The sequence below is a fragment of the Agelaius phoeniceus genome, chromosome 3 (assembly GCF_051311805.1).
Source record: "Agelaius phoeniceus isolate bAgePho1 chromosome 3, bAgePho1.hap1, whole genome shotgun sequence".
NCBI lineage: Eukaryota > Metazoa > Chordata > Aves > Passeriformes > Icteridae > Agelaius > Agelaius phoeniceus.
The window spans coordinates 83,620,450-83,634,169 of NC_135267.1; the positions used below are offsets into that span (position 1 = coordinate 83,620,450).

At 46.9% G+C, this 13,720-nt stretch overlaps 1 protein-coding gene across 1 annotated transcript in view; it reads right to left on the bottom strand.

Annotated features, from left to right (window-relative positions):
- The window catches only part of KIF26B (kinesin family member 26B), a 272,342-nt gene extending 264,719 nt beyond the window's left edge, over nt 1-7,623 (bottom strand). The window contains exons 1-2 of the mRNA XM_054629924.2: nt 5,857-7,623; nt 5,223-5,624 (exon numbers count right to left, since the gene is read on the bottom strand). Coding sequence (XP_054485899.2) covers nt 5,223-5,624; nt 5,857-5,919 — 465 coding nt within the window. The 5' untranslated portion in view covers nt 5,920-7,623. The remainder of the gene's footprint in view (nt 1-5,222; nt 5,625-5,856) is intronic.
- Between the last annotated feature and the right edge of the window lie 6,097 nt (nt 7,624-13,720).

Genomic DNA, 13,720 nt, shown 5'->3' on the forward strand with positions numbered 1-13,720 from the left:
TCCCCAGAGACTTACTTCATCAATACTTCCTCTTCACCCTCAAGAGCTCTGTGGTCTAAAAGTGTTTTCTTTTCTGATAGGAAACACTATAGTTTCAATTCATGAGATATAACCATAGGCCAGTTTCTAATTTCCAATGCACTTAGTAATGACAAGCCTTTTTCATCCCATAGAGAAAGCTGCAGAGCTAATGGCTTTGACAGCTTCCTAAAAAGCAGTCTTTACCACACAGCATCTTCACCCTTACCTCAAAGACATTTGCAAGCTCAAAAGAAATAGTTATATTGTTTCACATGTTGACACTGCGGATTGCAGCAGCAAGACTTCCAGCTGCTCCTAGAAAAGGGCTTACATTAATTCATCAGCAGCAAAGGCATATCCATTTGCCTCCTCTAGACCTCTGCAAGCAGCTGTAATTCCAGTGCAAGTGAAGTAGCTCGGCTTCCCAACTTGCCAGGAAGCATACAATTGTAAGAAGATTCACAGATGAGTTATGCTAAATGTTTGGTATTGTGACCTGTGATGCAACACAAAAGAATGGTTGTTGTTGCCTAAACTTTAATGGAGTTAATCCTCCCAAATGCTGACAAATTACTGCCTCGGGCCGTTTAAAATCACATTTCTAATGCAATAATCCTATCTGCATTACAATGAGTTGGGATGAAATGATTAGGTGCCTGAGATTTTTTTGCACAGTGAATTAAGTCACTATACAGACTGGCCGTGCTTGTTCACAAATTAAAGGTCCGGACAGAAATGAAATTCCATTATTCTGCCACTTGCTAAGCTTTGAGGAAGGGTTTATTACTGTCCTGTCTCTACTGGGAATGTTTCTAAAGTAGCTATTTTTCATTATATCAGCTTCAGGGCTTTCTTCATTATTAATAATTATGAGTCAAGTCTTTGACCACTGAATGAGAAGACTAATTCAACAATACATAAGCAAAAAAATCAGATAGTGCCAGTAAACAGGCAGAAAAAGCAAAATAAACTGTATCTTGAATGCCAGTTCTTTCCTTCCCTCTTGTGCTCAGAGGGATGGAAAAGATTGCTCAGAATTTACCCAATTCTTATCCTCAGAAGCACAGACTTTTTAGGTAAGGGGAGGTCCACCATATAAACCTCCTAGCAACATCAGTGCTCATTTATAGTAGACCCTTACTTCCTGACCCAACCACAATATGCTCAGGCAGCAATTTATGTCCACACACTCAAATTAGCAGTTTAAAGGCTGTATTCAGGATTTTCGGAACCACATACTAAGAAATTTATAACTGTCAGCTTGTGAGCATTCTTATTAGCATTCCATGGATTATTAGCACACATTATAATTTGTTACACATCAATATAGCAACTCTTCAATTGTTAGATGCCTGTGAGGTGTTCATTGAAGATAGGTGATATCACAGCCTTGAATTCAAAGCAAACTGATTTCACAGAAATTTTGATAAATTTGGGAGTATGATGCCATAAATTTCTATGCTAGAACTTTGATGCTCTTCTAAAAATATAGCCTAAGAAAAAGCTTAGCATAAAAAAACCAACCCGTATTAGTAATTTGAGATAATCTTTATCATCATGCAACATAAACCCCACAAACAACAGGCATCAAAAGCTCCAAGATGCCCTCAGTCACAAACTGCAGTAACTCTACAAACTGCAGTGTAACTCTATCAAACACCTGTGCTAATCAATTCCCACAGGCCTGCTTCGCTTGGGGGTTACAAGAAGATTTAATTCACATAAAATATAACCCCTCCTATGCACGTAATTGCTGAGCATCATTAAGTCACATCTGTACCACAAGAGGAGGAAAAAGAAACAATAAGCTTTTAGCACTATTCTTTTTGCTATTGGCAGGGAAACTGGCATTTTAAATGGCTCAAATAAATTAATGTAACTATAATTATATATTCTTCACCTTTGTGCCTCACAAAAAAAAAAAAAACCCACAAAGTTTCCATCCTGTTGATGAATTAGGAGAGAATGTTTCTATTTAGAATGGAAAGCTAAACACCTCAACACTAACAATGGCCTAGTCAGAAGCAGTTTGCTCTAGCTTAAGTGTGGCTTTTTCTCAATCAAATGAAAAGCTTCAGTACACAGCTTCATGCATAAAGCCTGGTCTGTTTATGAAGCAATTAAGCACACTATTACACTTGACAGATATATACAAACCTTTACATGACTGCACACTGTCAGAAATACCAATATAGGTTCACATTTGGATAGGTTACTGCAGACTCCAATATCTGCTACTAGATACACATTAAAACACAGATACTCTCATATTCTGCTTGTTCTGCAACACACACTATCCCAGATGATGAGCATTTCTAAATACAGCATAAATGGGAAACAGGTGCTGCAGACTGTACTAATAATACCATAGAACTCATAATACCATAATACCAGGCTGTCTTCAACAGCAACAACAGAAAATATGTCAGGCCTGGCTGACTAAAAGATGACAGACATTTTAAATGCCTCATTTAATAGTTCTAATAAAGGAATATCACCAATTAGCTGTGTCCTATGGGCACCAGAGTCTTGAGTTGTAGGATGCTTTGCAAATTCTGAGGGAATACCCAGAATCAGGAATATGATCTGCTCCTTCTTCCACTTAATTCAAGTGGCAGGATCCATTCCACACTCAAAAAGTCCCTATTTCCATAGTAGCAATCAAGAGCAGACCTCACAGGACCCTGAAAAAATGCCAGCTACATTAACACAGTGTGATTAGTCTTCAGTTTCAATCCAAACCAAAGCCAGTTTTCCCTAGACACAAATAAGTTTCCATATTTTTGAGAAACCCTGCCTCAGAATGGACTCCCAGAGTGTTACTATGGCACACACAGAGGCAGCTCACAGGACCTGACTGAACCAGCAGAGCCCATGCCAGCACTTTGCTTTCCTCAAAGCACACACTGATAAGGCTACCCCATTACACCAGGAAAAATAAATTTTTAGACCACCACAGTATACTCAAGCCAAAGAAGTCACTGGCACCAGCCATGACGTTTGCATCCCACATCATCCAGCCCAGAGCCTCACCCTGCTGGGCAGCACCTGCTGAAGGCAAAAATCACAAGCCCAGCAAGTTCTTAGCAGTCACAAGCCAGAAAGGATGAGAGAAAGAGATGCTTCTGCAAACAGTCACAGCCAGCAGCACCCACCACAGAAAGGAGCTGTGTGCCAGCTCTCAACTCAAGAGTACCTCAACAAGACTGAGCCTGCAAGTACCATGAAGCATAGCAAATAGGGCAGAGGGTCACCCAAGCCCATGGAGACCACCTTGCTTGTGCCTCCTCCCTTGCTCCTAAATGCACAGATTGGACAGCACTCTGTCAGTGGCACTCCTAGAGAAGTGAAAGGTTTGGAAAGGAGGCATAAGAAGCAAAAAAGAACATGGGTAAGGAGGCTGAAAGGCTATTGATACAAATAAAGATTGGTCTGTACAACACCAGCAGCTAAACTAAGTGAACAACAGAACAGTAGCTGTTAGAACAGCAAATAGTAGCAAAAACACAAGGGTAATCTCTCAGGAAGGCTAGGATGGTGAATGTCAATCACTATTGCAGTAAAGGAACCCTCTGTAAACATTTATGTGACTAAAATCAGTCAATTTCTATTTAACACCATGCCTTGATGTTAGTTTCATCTTCCCCTCCACCCCTAATCTCAGTTATTCTGATGGCTCCCATATCTGTATCAGTAATTTCCCACCTATACCTACAGCTGGTAATTACTGTCAAATCTCACAGTCTGAAATTTGACAAGATTTTGGTATAGGGCCACTTTAAAGTGAATCAACCATGTATTAATGGTTAAATTTACTATTAATTTTGGTGGATCCACCTTTCCCTGTTCATGAATAATTCAGTTAAGTCAGCTCTTGAGACAAGGTAACAACCAGCCCTTGAGCCTTTTGTTCATGAGAACACCAACTCCCTCTCAAAGAGCACATAAATAAATCATGGAGAGTACAACACAACAGCAATACCAGGGACCCTCTCCCAGCAGTCGGCTCTTTTCCATGATACCTCTTTATTGTAACCACTAATGAAAACTCTTTGAAGTGGAAGAGTAAATATTATCATTTGATAGTACCTGGACCCAACAAGGCAAACAAAATTGCATTGTACTACATTCCAGGAGCTGCAGAACCATTCACAATACAACACTCACAGGGTTGCTATGGAGGAACCCAATGCTTACTATTTTAGTAGCATGAGGTCAGCCAAGGGCTGCTGGTCACTCCTTTAGAGCTGTTAGCCTTAATCTTATATGCACAACAAAAAGGGAAACAAAAACAGTGCCAAACAAAACAAAACCAAGGAATTTCAGAGTATGCCTTTGGAGGCACCAAACACCCCAAGAGAGACAGAAAGCAGGTTTCCAACTGTATTCAGGATGAGTGAGCTCTTAAAACATGAAACCAAATGTCAGCAATGCCTACATCCTCTTTCAGCACAGGATTTTTCAACCCAAGGTTCAGAGTCCAGCAGCTTCAAGTATTTTCAAGTCTTACTGGGAATAAAAAAAACCTGGCACTTCCCTATAAGAGAAGCATCACCAAGTTATCCTTCTGCCTAAAGACACCTGGGAGAGCTGGGTTCAATGCCATGGTCTGCCACAGCCTCCCTGAGTGACCTTTGGGCTCACACAGCATTTCAATGCCTCATGTGAACCCAGAGCTACAGAAGGGTTTCTCCCTCAATGGAGCAGAAACCACTGGCATCACATACGAACACACCTCACTACTGAGTTGGCTGCCAAGTCTAAGGATGATTTGTGTAAATCCGTCCTGTAGGAATCAAAGATAGCAAAAGGGCAAGGGACCAGTAACTCCGATGTAATATTCCCACCCTTACTTACCCCCACCGCAAAAAAAAAAAAAAAAAATTAAAACAGCGCTCAGGAAATAGCACAGAATCACTGTCAATACAATGAAAAACGGGAGAAAAGAAGCACGCTGGAAAGACTATCACAGATGCTCCTGAAGCCAGGCAGCCCTCCGGAGACAGGGGCACGCTGCTCCACACGAAGCGGGAGGGGATGGAAAAAGGGAACAAGATCAAGAAGGGGAAGAACACAAATAAACGGCAAAGCGCTCGGCGGTGACACCGGCAGAGGGGAGCCCAGGTGGCGGACATCCCCGGCGGCTGCCAGGGACCGCTCCGGGCCCAGGGCCCCCCCGCCTCCCCCGGAGCCGCGCTCACCTTGCTGCTGACGGGCCCGGGGATGAGGAGCTTCAGCGCCTGCCTCTTCAGCTCCGCCAGGCGGGCGTTGCAGTGCTCGCACCAGACGCCGCGGTCCGAGCCCGGCGAGGAGCCGCCGCCGCTGCCGGAGCCCGGCGAGCCGGTGCCGAAGCCCGGCGAGCCGCCCAGGGAGCCGGGGGAGCTGGTGCCGATGCCGGGCGAGGCGGGTCCCGGCGAGCCGGTGAAGGAGCCCGGTGAGGAGGTGCCGGAGCCGGGGGACGGGGTGCCGGAGGAGCCCAGGGCAGAGCCAGCTCCCTCCGGCGCCGGGCGGCCGCCCGCCCGGGACTCCTCGTACGCCTTCCGGTACCAGCTCTCGGGGGAGAAGGGGGCGGCGGGCTTGGTGGGGGAGCAGGGGTCGGTCACCTGGAGCGGGAGAAGGAGCAGCGGGTCAGGCAGGGAGGCCCGGCGGCGCCGGCAAGTTTCGCTCGGACGCTCCGCGCCCGCGGTGGCCCCCGCGCCGCGCCCGCCCCCGCCCCGCACCGCGGAAGTTGCGCGGGGCCGGGGCACGACCGCCGGCAGCCGCCGGGAGGGAAGCGCGGGAGCCCCGGCACTGTGACGACCACCGCTCCGAGCCGCCCCGGCGCCGACAACTTACCCCATATTTTCTGCTCCGCGCCGTGACCGCAATCCTCTCCTTATTTCCAGCCACTGAATTCATGGTGGCTTCGCTGGGCGGCGGGAGAATTTCCTACAGGTTTCCCAGTCCGCATCCGAAGGGAATAGCCGGTCCCGGGAAGTCCCCTGCGGAGCGGGCAGGCTTGCTCCCTCCGCCGCCTCCGACGGGATCGCTCAGCCCCAAAACACCCGTCAGTTCTCGGGAAAACGCTTGGGGCTGGGGTTCTCTCCCGGTCGGTTTTTCTTCATTGTCTCCCCTTTCATTCCCTTACAACCCTTGTTTTCACAAAAACAGCAACATCCAAATCAGGAGCGGTCCCCCCCGATAGGCAGCACAGCTCTCATCCGCAAGTGAGGTGAAGCATCCAAGGTAGCTCGGGAAGGCGAAAGAAGGAGCGAGAGCCGCGCTCCCCTCAAGCAGAGGCGCCTTCTGCCTCCGCTACAGCGGCAACTTGTTCCCTTCACCAAGGTTTGTAACTGAGTTAGAAGAAATCCTCCAAAAATATCGGGATCCAGGCTCTGGGAGGAGCCTCCGCGCCCCTTGCAGCCAATATCCTCCTGCCCATTTGTGCCTGACAGTTTTGGAAGGGAGGGAAGGAAAGAGCCGGGCTGCGGAGCCCCGTGCGCTCCCCGGTCAGCGGCGGAGCTGCAGGGCTGGCGGCGCCGGAGGCTGCCAGCAGAGTGCCAGAGCCTCACCGCTGCTCTGCGCGATGCCTCGGCTGCCGGGAGGGTCCATTTTATTTTGCAGTATTTCTTGATTGACGTCTGTGATTTCCCCCCCGTTCTTGAAAAGGGCGGGTGGGTGCGAGGAGGGGGGAGAACCTTGTTGCTTCCACCGCAGTTATTGGTTAGTTGCCTCTATTCAGGCTTTAATGAACGTGATTTCACAAGTGTTCCCAATCCTCCCTAAATAACTAGGAAAGAAGAGCAAGCTGTATTTATGACAGTCACTGGCATCTCTTTTCCATGTTGTAATATTACGTGTATTAATTTAACTTGCAGTCAAGGGAATAATAAATTGATCTCTTAACAATGAAATTCTACAGACTTGTGTCCCTGTTAATCTTTCCTTTCTAATTACGATTTCCATTTGCTGATCATGTGTATCTGTTACATATCCCTTTTTATTTCAAATCCTGTAGATAGAAAAATCATCTCTAATAAATCTTCCCCCTCAAAACGAGTTGGTAATTTTCTCAGAAATGGAGGCAATAAAAAGCTAAATGCCAGATCCCCTGATAGGATCATAACATGGATAGGTTGATGCAACTGAGAGGGCAGAACACACAGGGGACTTGCATCCACCTTTCCAACCTCCTATTGTTACTTCCATATAAATGCATCCTTCCAGCATCCCTAGTGTACCTGGGCCACAACAGCCATGAGAAAACAAAACCAGCCTGCTGAATCGCTGAGCAAGGAATCTCCCATTGCTTGCATGTCTTTACAGATACTCTACCAGTAGTAAAGATGTGTAAAATGCTCTGCTGTGTTTTCACTTCGCTATGTTGTCACTCTGAGAGAGGAACGGCCATTCGTGATGTGTTTAGGAAAGCTTTAATCGAAAGCTGACACGAGTGATGCCATCCAAGGTAGCCAGGCTGCATCGTTAGTGCCTTGTGCATTTACATAGGTGACCCCAAAAAGCAGAGCGAACGGACAAACAAAGGAGGTGCACCCCAGCTGCTGTTGCATGTGAATGGGTTTCACATAAATCCGCATGCGGAGATCCCGTGGTTTGTTCCGTAGGCAGACGTGAGAGGGATGACAAGGTAAGGCAGGGAAACGCCGTGCGAGCCCGCAGCGTCACAGAGCTGCACAGCCTCCCCTGGCCCCGCGGTGCTCACCGGGGATAGTGCTCACACTGCGGTGTAGGACTGCTCGTTCTCCGGCCTCAGTCCCGGTGCCCAGGTGGCAGACTTCCTCCGTTTTTCGGCAGACCTTGAATTCCCCAGCTCTGCCTGCCTAACCACGTCCGCTGCCGGGGACCGTGGCCCCGGGCGCAGCACCCGCGGGCAGGGGCGCGCCGGGCCCGGGCGGGACCGGGACGCCGAGCTCTGCCAGCCCCGCGGCCGCCGCTCCCCGCACGGACCCAGGGCCGGGGCGGCAGCGGCTGGCGGGGCCGGGCGGGGGGGCGGCACCGTCCCGCGGGAGGCGAGGCGGGCTCAGTGACCGCGCCGCTCCCGGCCCCGGCGGCAGGACCCGGGCTCGGGCCGGCGCCGCCCGCCGAGTTCGGAGCCCCCGGCCCGGGGCGGGCGCGGGGCTGAGGCGGCCCCGCGGTGTCGGCGGGCGGCGCGCGCCCTCTGCCGGCAGCGCGCGGGAGGGAGCGGCGGCCGCACCGGGACCGGGACCGGGACTGGGACGGGCGCGACGCTGGCCCTGCCCCGGGGAACCGCCCCGCCTGCGGCTCCTCCGGGCTGCGCCTCTCCTCAGGCGAAACTCCTCCCAGGACTCTCAGAGCCCGGTGGGTGAGGGCTCCGGCATCGCCCCAAACGAGATGGGCTCGCACTCGCGGCTCCGGTAGGGCGCCTGCCAGCAGCGCGGGTGAAGGGGTCCTGGAGCCGATGGAGTAGCCCAGCAGGACAGAAAGGGATGCCTTCCACATGGCAGGATCTTGAGGACGATGGCTTCTCGGTCCGTAGCTCATGGCTGAGTTTGGTTTGAGGTGGAGAAGTAAGGTCATGTCTGGTGAGAAGGCAGAACACCTCCAGCCAGGAAATGAGGACCTCAGGACATGGTGAAATTGAGTTTTGAGCCTGACGAGTCTCAGTTGCATTTCTTCATGTCTCACGTTTGTGGGAAATGTTAAGAAGGTGCATTTGGAGAGCACCTCTCACAGCTTGCAAGTTTGTAACTTTGTTGGTCAATAGCTCTGTTGCTGTTGCATCAACTCTCCTTCCTGACAGGTGTCAGTATTTACTGACACTGGTTTTCAAGAAAGACTTTATTGAATTGTGAACAATTTTGGAAGTGAAGAGATATTCCAAATTTTCTAGTTTGAGATATTTTGCTGCTAAAATCTTTCCCATTCTTGTTATTTCATGCTAAACCAAGTATGGGACACAATAGTATCACTCCATCCAGAAGCTCTGCTAAGAACCCTTTCTCTAGGCTAACACCTTTCTCTCTGAGGGGATGGCTTTCTCTCTCTCTCTCTTTAGGCTCTCTAATGTGGAAGTTGGTTTGGTTTCCTCTTACAAAAACCTTACGCTCCATATGTCACTCATGAAGGATGATTAGCAGAATCACCAACATGCCAATGGCAGGCAGCTCCACAGCTCTCGAGTTTACAGATTTCTTCTGTCATTGTAGCCAGTAGTCATGGGAATCTGCCTTCACCTTAGTCCCGGTAAATCGTTTATGCTAGCAGTTCAGAAGTTAGACTGATTGTTGTTCTTAATTTGAGACAGAGATGAAAACATGAAGCTGTTCTGACATTTATGAGTAAATGGGCAAGAGCCAAAGCCCTTGGATGCAGGTTTAAGTGTCAGAGGTTCAAGCTAAAGCTGGTCTCAAAGCATTGTGGCTGGATTTTGATCTCAATCTAGGTATGACACATCTGTGGACTGTTATGACCTGTCTTTTAGCAAGTATAAAACCTTCCAGTTTCTCCACCATACTGCAGTGTGTTTGCCATGGTGTACTATTTCTCTGCTGCCTTCAGTAGATTTCTTCTGAGTATTTCTCAGTGTGAGTGCAATTAAATCCGACCTCGAAGTTCAGCTTCATCACTCAAATCTGAGATGCTGGCACAAGCCCAGTTTTATCCACAAACAGCAGTTTATAAGAGCTGGAAATGTTGGCTGCATCAAAGAAGTGCTTTGAGGTATTCACATTTTTTAAAAATTTCAGGATAAAAAAGGTGACAGCAACTGTAACTTGAAGAGTCATAGCTGCCTGCACAGAAGCTTTGTTTCCAGGTTTGGTGCTAATAAGTCTCAGTATTAGGTCTTACTCACAATTTTAAAAAGCTTCCTAGGGGAGATTTGAAATGCATGACAGCTCCGATACTTGCTTAAAGCTGCATATTAATGAGCTGGAGTCCATTGGGGGACAGTGAGGAAATTGAAGGCATTTGTAGTAATGCTGACAAAGAATTAATTGTAAAGATAGAAACAGCTAATTATTAAGGGCTACAAATAAAATCACCAGAACTTTCTCAGTTTGACATATTTCATCTCTAAAACCATTCCAGTTCTTGCTCTCTTTCCCTTGCCAAACTATAGGACCTTTTCAGTAAAAAGCAAAGTACTTCAAGCGCATTAAGTCCCTTTATCCTTTTGTATAGCCCCCACATGAGCAAAGCACACATCACCACAGTCTGAGTATTCTGACAGCTTTATGAATACATGCAGTACAGGAAGAAATCAGCTGGATGGACCAAATTTGTTCTTCTGGTGCTGTAGGTAACGTTCCTTCCATAGTGTCTGGGATATACAATATGTCTGTAGGGTGTTTCCCTACCTGCTCTTGACAATTGTTGAGCATGATGTCATGGAGAATGAAGGCTGGGCATTTCCTCTGTATGAGCTCTCTGCTGGGGTGTTTGCTATACCACATTTTCTAAATCAGTCCCAAGATTTACCTTGTGTGTCAGGGTAAAAGTAGACTGACACTGGAAAATAAGTACTTCCCAGTCACTGCTAGAATCCCTAGTTCCAGGTGGTGTAGCATAGACAGGGAACCCTCCAGGCTGTCTTTATTACAGCTTCTGCTTCCTGCTGTTACCAGCAGACCCAAATCAGCCACTCTGAGTATACCTTTTCCTACAGCAAACAACAGCAGGGTCCTCCTGTGCTCCTGACAGGGCTATGTCTCCCTGTTTGCTTGGTGTAGTCCTTTTGCCTCAGGGCCATTGCACAGATGTTAGCCTCCACTCTCCTTACTCCACTGAGAGCATCCTTGAATATCTCCATAAAATAAAAGAAAGCCACTTGTGTTCAAATTCGGACAGAGTCTCATTCTGTTTCAAACCAGCTGTCTTTAAAATTCACCTGTGCTTGATACCAGAAGAAATCTATTTTCCACAAAGGACTGTCTATTTGAATTCACTTTGAATGGAATTTTTTTTTCTGTATTTCAAATGTAAAATATTCCATAGATTTTTTAGAAACTGCTGTCATAGTTTCTGCCACACAGCTCTGCCTTCTTCCATAAATCTTTATGTTCTCAGTAAAAATCAATGTCTGCTTATTAATAAAATATTGATGTTTTTCATAAGTAATAAAGGATACCGTGTCATGCACATATATATACTCATGGAGCAGGGTTGCATGGAGAAGTTTGCAATCATTTTATGCAGTGGGATGCATTGCAATTACAAGCATACAGCCAATTTTGGTTAAGTTTATAAATTCAAATACTGAAATTTGACAGAACCCCATTTTCTGTTTCTCAGGCACAATAAGTATTCATTGCAACTCCAGAACTAAAGACAAGCCTGAAAAATTGGGAGTACCTATAAATTGCAAAGCACCAAGACCTAGCAATGCAGATATTACATAGAACAGCAACAGAGCAAAAAGTCATTGGAGTAACAACAGCCAGTCACAGTCTCTAATGAAGAAAGATACAGGCTGCTTCTTGTCTAGAAACCTTGCTTTCCTCTATGGGCCTCCTGAATTGCCAGGAATTGGCTCTGGAACACTGCTAGCAATTTTCACTGAGCACAGAGACATAGTTGAAGATATTAAAGGGCAAAATATTTCTTTTAAATGTTCTTCAAAAAACCTTCTAGCTACCAAGGAAAAACATGTCTTCCAAAAGAATTGCTTTCAGTAAATATCTTTGGGCAGAAAAGGGGAGAAGGTGGTATTAATGGTATTAGAAAAAAATAGCATTAATAGGAGGAATATAGGCCAGCACATGCCAAAGTGAGAAAGCAGGCAAAGGAGGGTAGCAAGGGCCAAACCAGCATGTGTGCCTGCTTCACCCTAGGAGCCAGGGACACAGGGCAGATGGTGTGGAAGGGGGTAAGCAGCCACAGCACAGCAAAGTGACCAAGCAGCCCTGAGAAACAAGCAGCAGAGCATTTATATCATCACATTTTTATGCTGCATCCTTTTTTGTTGCAGGAGTAATTTATAGTAGTGCAGATCAGCTACAGAGCTGGCATCACAGGCACTAGTCTATCATAGTCTTGAATGTGTAAATGCCTTAAATGAAAGATGATATAGAAAGCAGCAGGCATTTCTTTCCTGCCCCTCAGCTCACGTGAGGTGAACTAATTCAACTCAGTGCTCAAGCAACAGAGAATTACATTCGTGATTCGTCAGAGGTCTCACCGCAGTATGTTCCTGAGATTTTTATAACAGGAGGCACTCCAGATCTCAGAGCATCTGTTTCATCTGAAACTCTTTTTCAGCTCCTCTTCAAACATTTCATACACTCCTTTTATCCACAGTTTAGGATTAAAAGTGAACCCTAGAGCTTGCAGATTTCCAAAAATTTTATTGTTCCATTTTTCTCTTTGCGGTAGATCATTCCACACTGATTATATTCTTTATGAAGCAACTGCAGAGGGTTGATGACTGGCTTATCGGCCTGCCATTTCCCTCAAAACTCTTTGTTACCTGCCTTGAAAGACACAATTTGGTCCCTGTATCCCTCTCTTCATCAGCTCACGTGCAGCTGGGGAGACAGAGCCATGGTTAGACCTTACATATCCTGTGGCTGCAGATCAGGGGCCAAGAAAGGTACAGAGCTGCTCTCTTTGCCCTTCCCTGTCTATGCAATGAGTTTTTCTCCAGTGCATTCTGCTCTCCTGCTCTGACTGCATGAGTAACCCAGTGGGGAAATCCAGGAGGATTCATGACTGGACCCAGATCACTTCAGTTTCTGTGTCTGCCCATCAAGGGGTGTTCAGACTTGGCAGCACAGCTCTGGAGAGCAGGGGATGAGTAAGGTATCCCTGTTCATCAGAGTTCATGGAGCCTTGAAGTCAGTGTTCCAGGTGAACACAGTTTGCTGTGTACAGGAACTTCTTTCAGGTTTAAACAAAAGAGCAGATTTGTCACTGAGTACAGATATCAGTGTGCAGGAGCTGATTCCAACAGCCTGTCTGTGTGCCTGGGCAGACTGGGGTAAAGTATTCCTGCCCAGATTCCAGGCAGGAATACTCACAGCTTTATGGACTTCTCTGTCTGTGGTCCCAAGCTGCACTCCCTGGAAGCAACACCAGCACAGGGCAGCTGTGCAATGTGGGCTTTTTTCTGATCCATAACTATTCTGTCAGACACCATGACAGAGGGAAAAGAATCCCATGCCTAGGCAGCTAGCAAACAAACACAGCTTCAGAGGTGGACTGGCAGAAACTGATAGGTATTTCTTCCTACTGCTGGAAAGCTTTGGCAGAGTGGAATGCATTACCCCATGTTACCAAATCCAGCAGAACTAGGTCTTGCCTTCTTTAGATAGAGCTTGTCTGGTCATGAAAGTTTCACCAGACTAACATAAATATGGAAGTTCAAATTCCCTTAATGAAATCAGTATGACCTCCTTGATGGTTATTTGTTTGAATGTAAGTCTCCTTTTACTGGCTACACCCATTCAGTTTGTACCCATGTGAGCATGTGCAAGTTGAACAGGAGAGCACCAGCTGTATGTTCAAACATAAAGCTCTATCAGTTTCAAAAAGCCAATTTAATCTAACAGCCTGTCATGGTTGTTATGCAGCCAACAATCCACCACCCCACAGCCACTCGCTCCTTCCCCCTCAGCAGGATAGGAAAGAGAAATGGAAAGGTAAAAGTGAGACAACTCATGTGTTGAGATAAGAACAGTTTAAAAATTGAAATAAAAAATATACAAAATTGCAATGAAAAGGTAAAAAAAAAGAAAAAAAC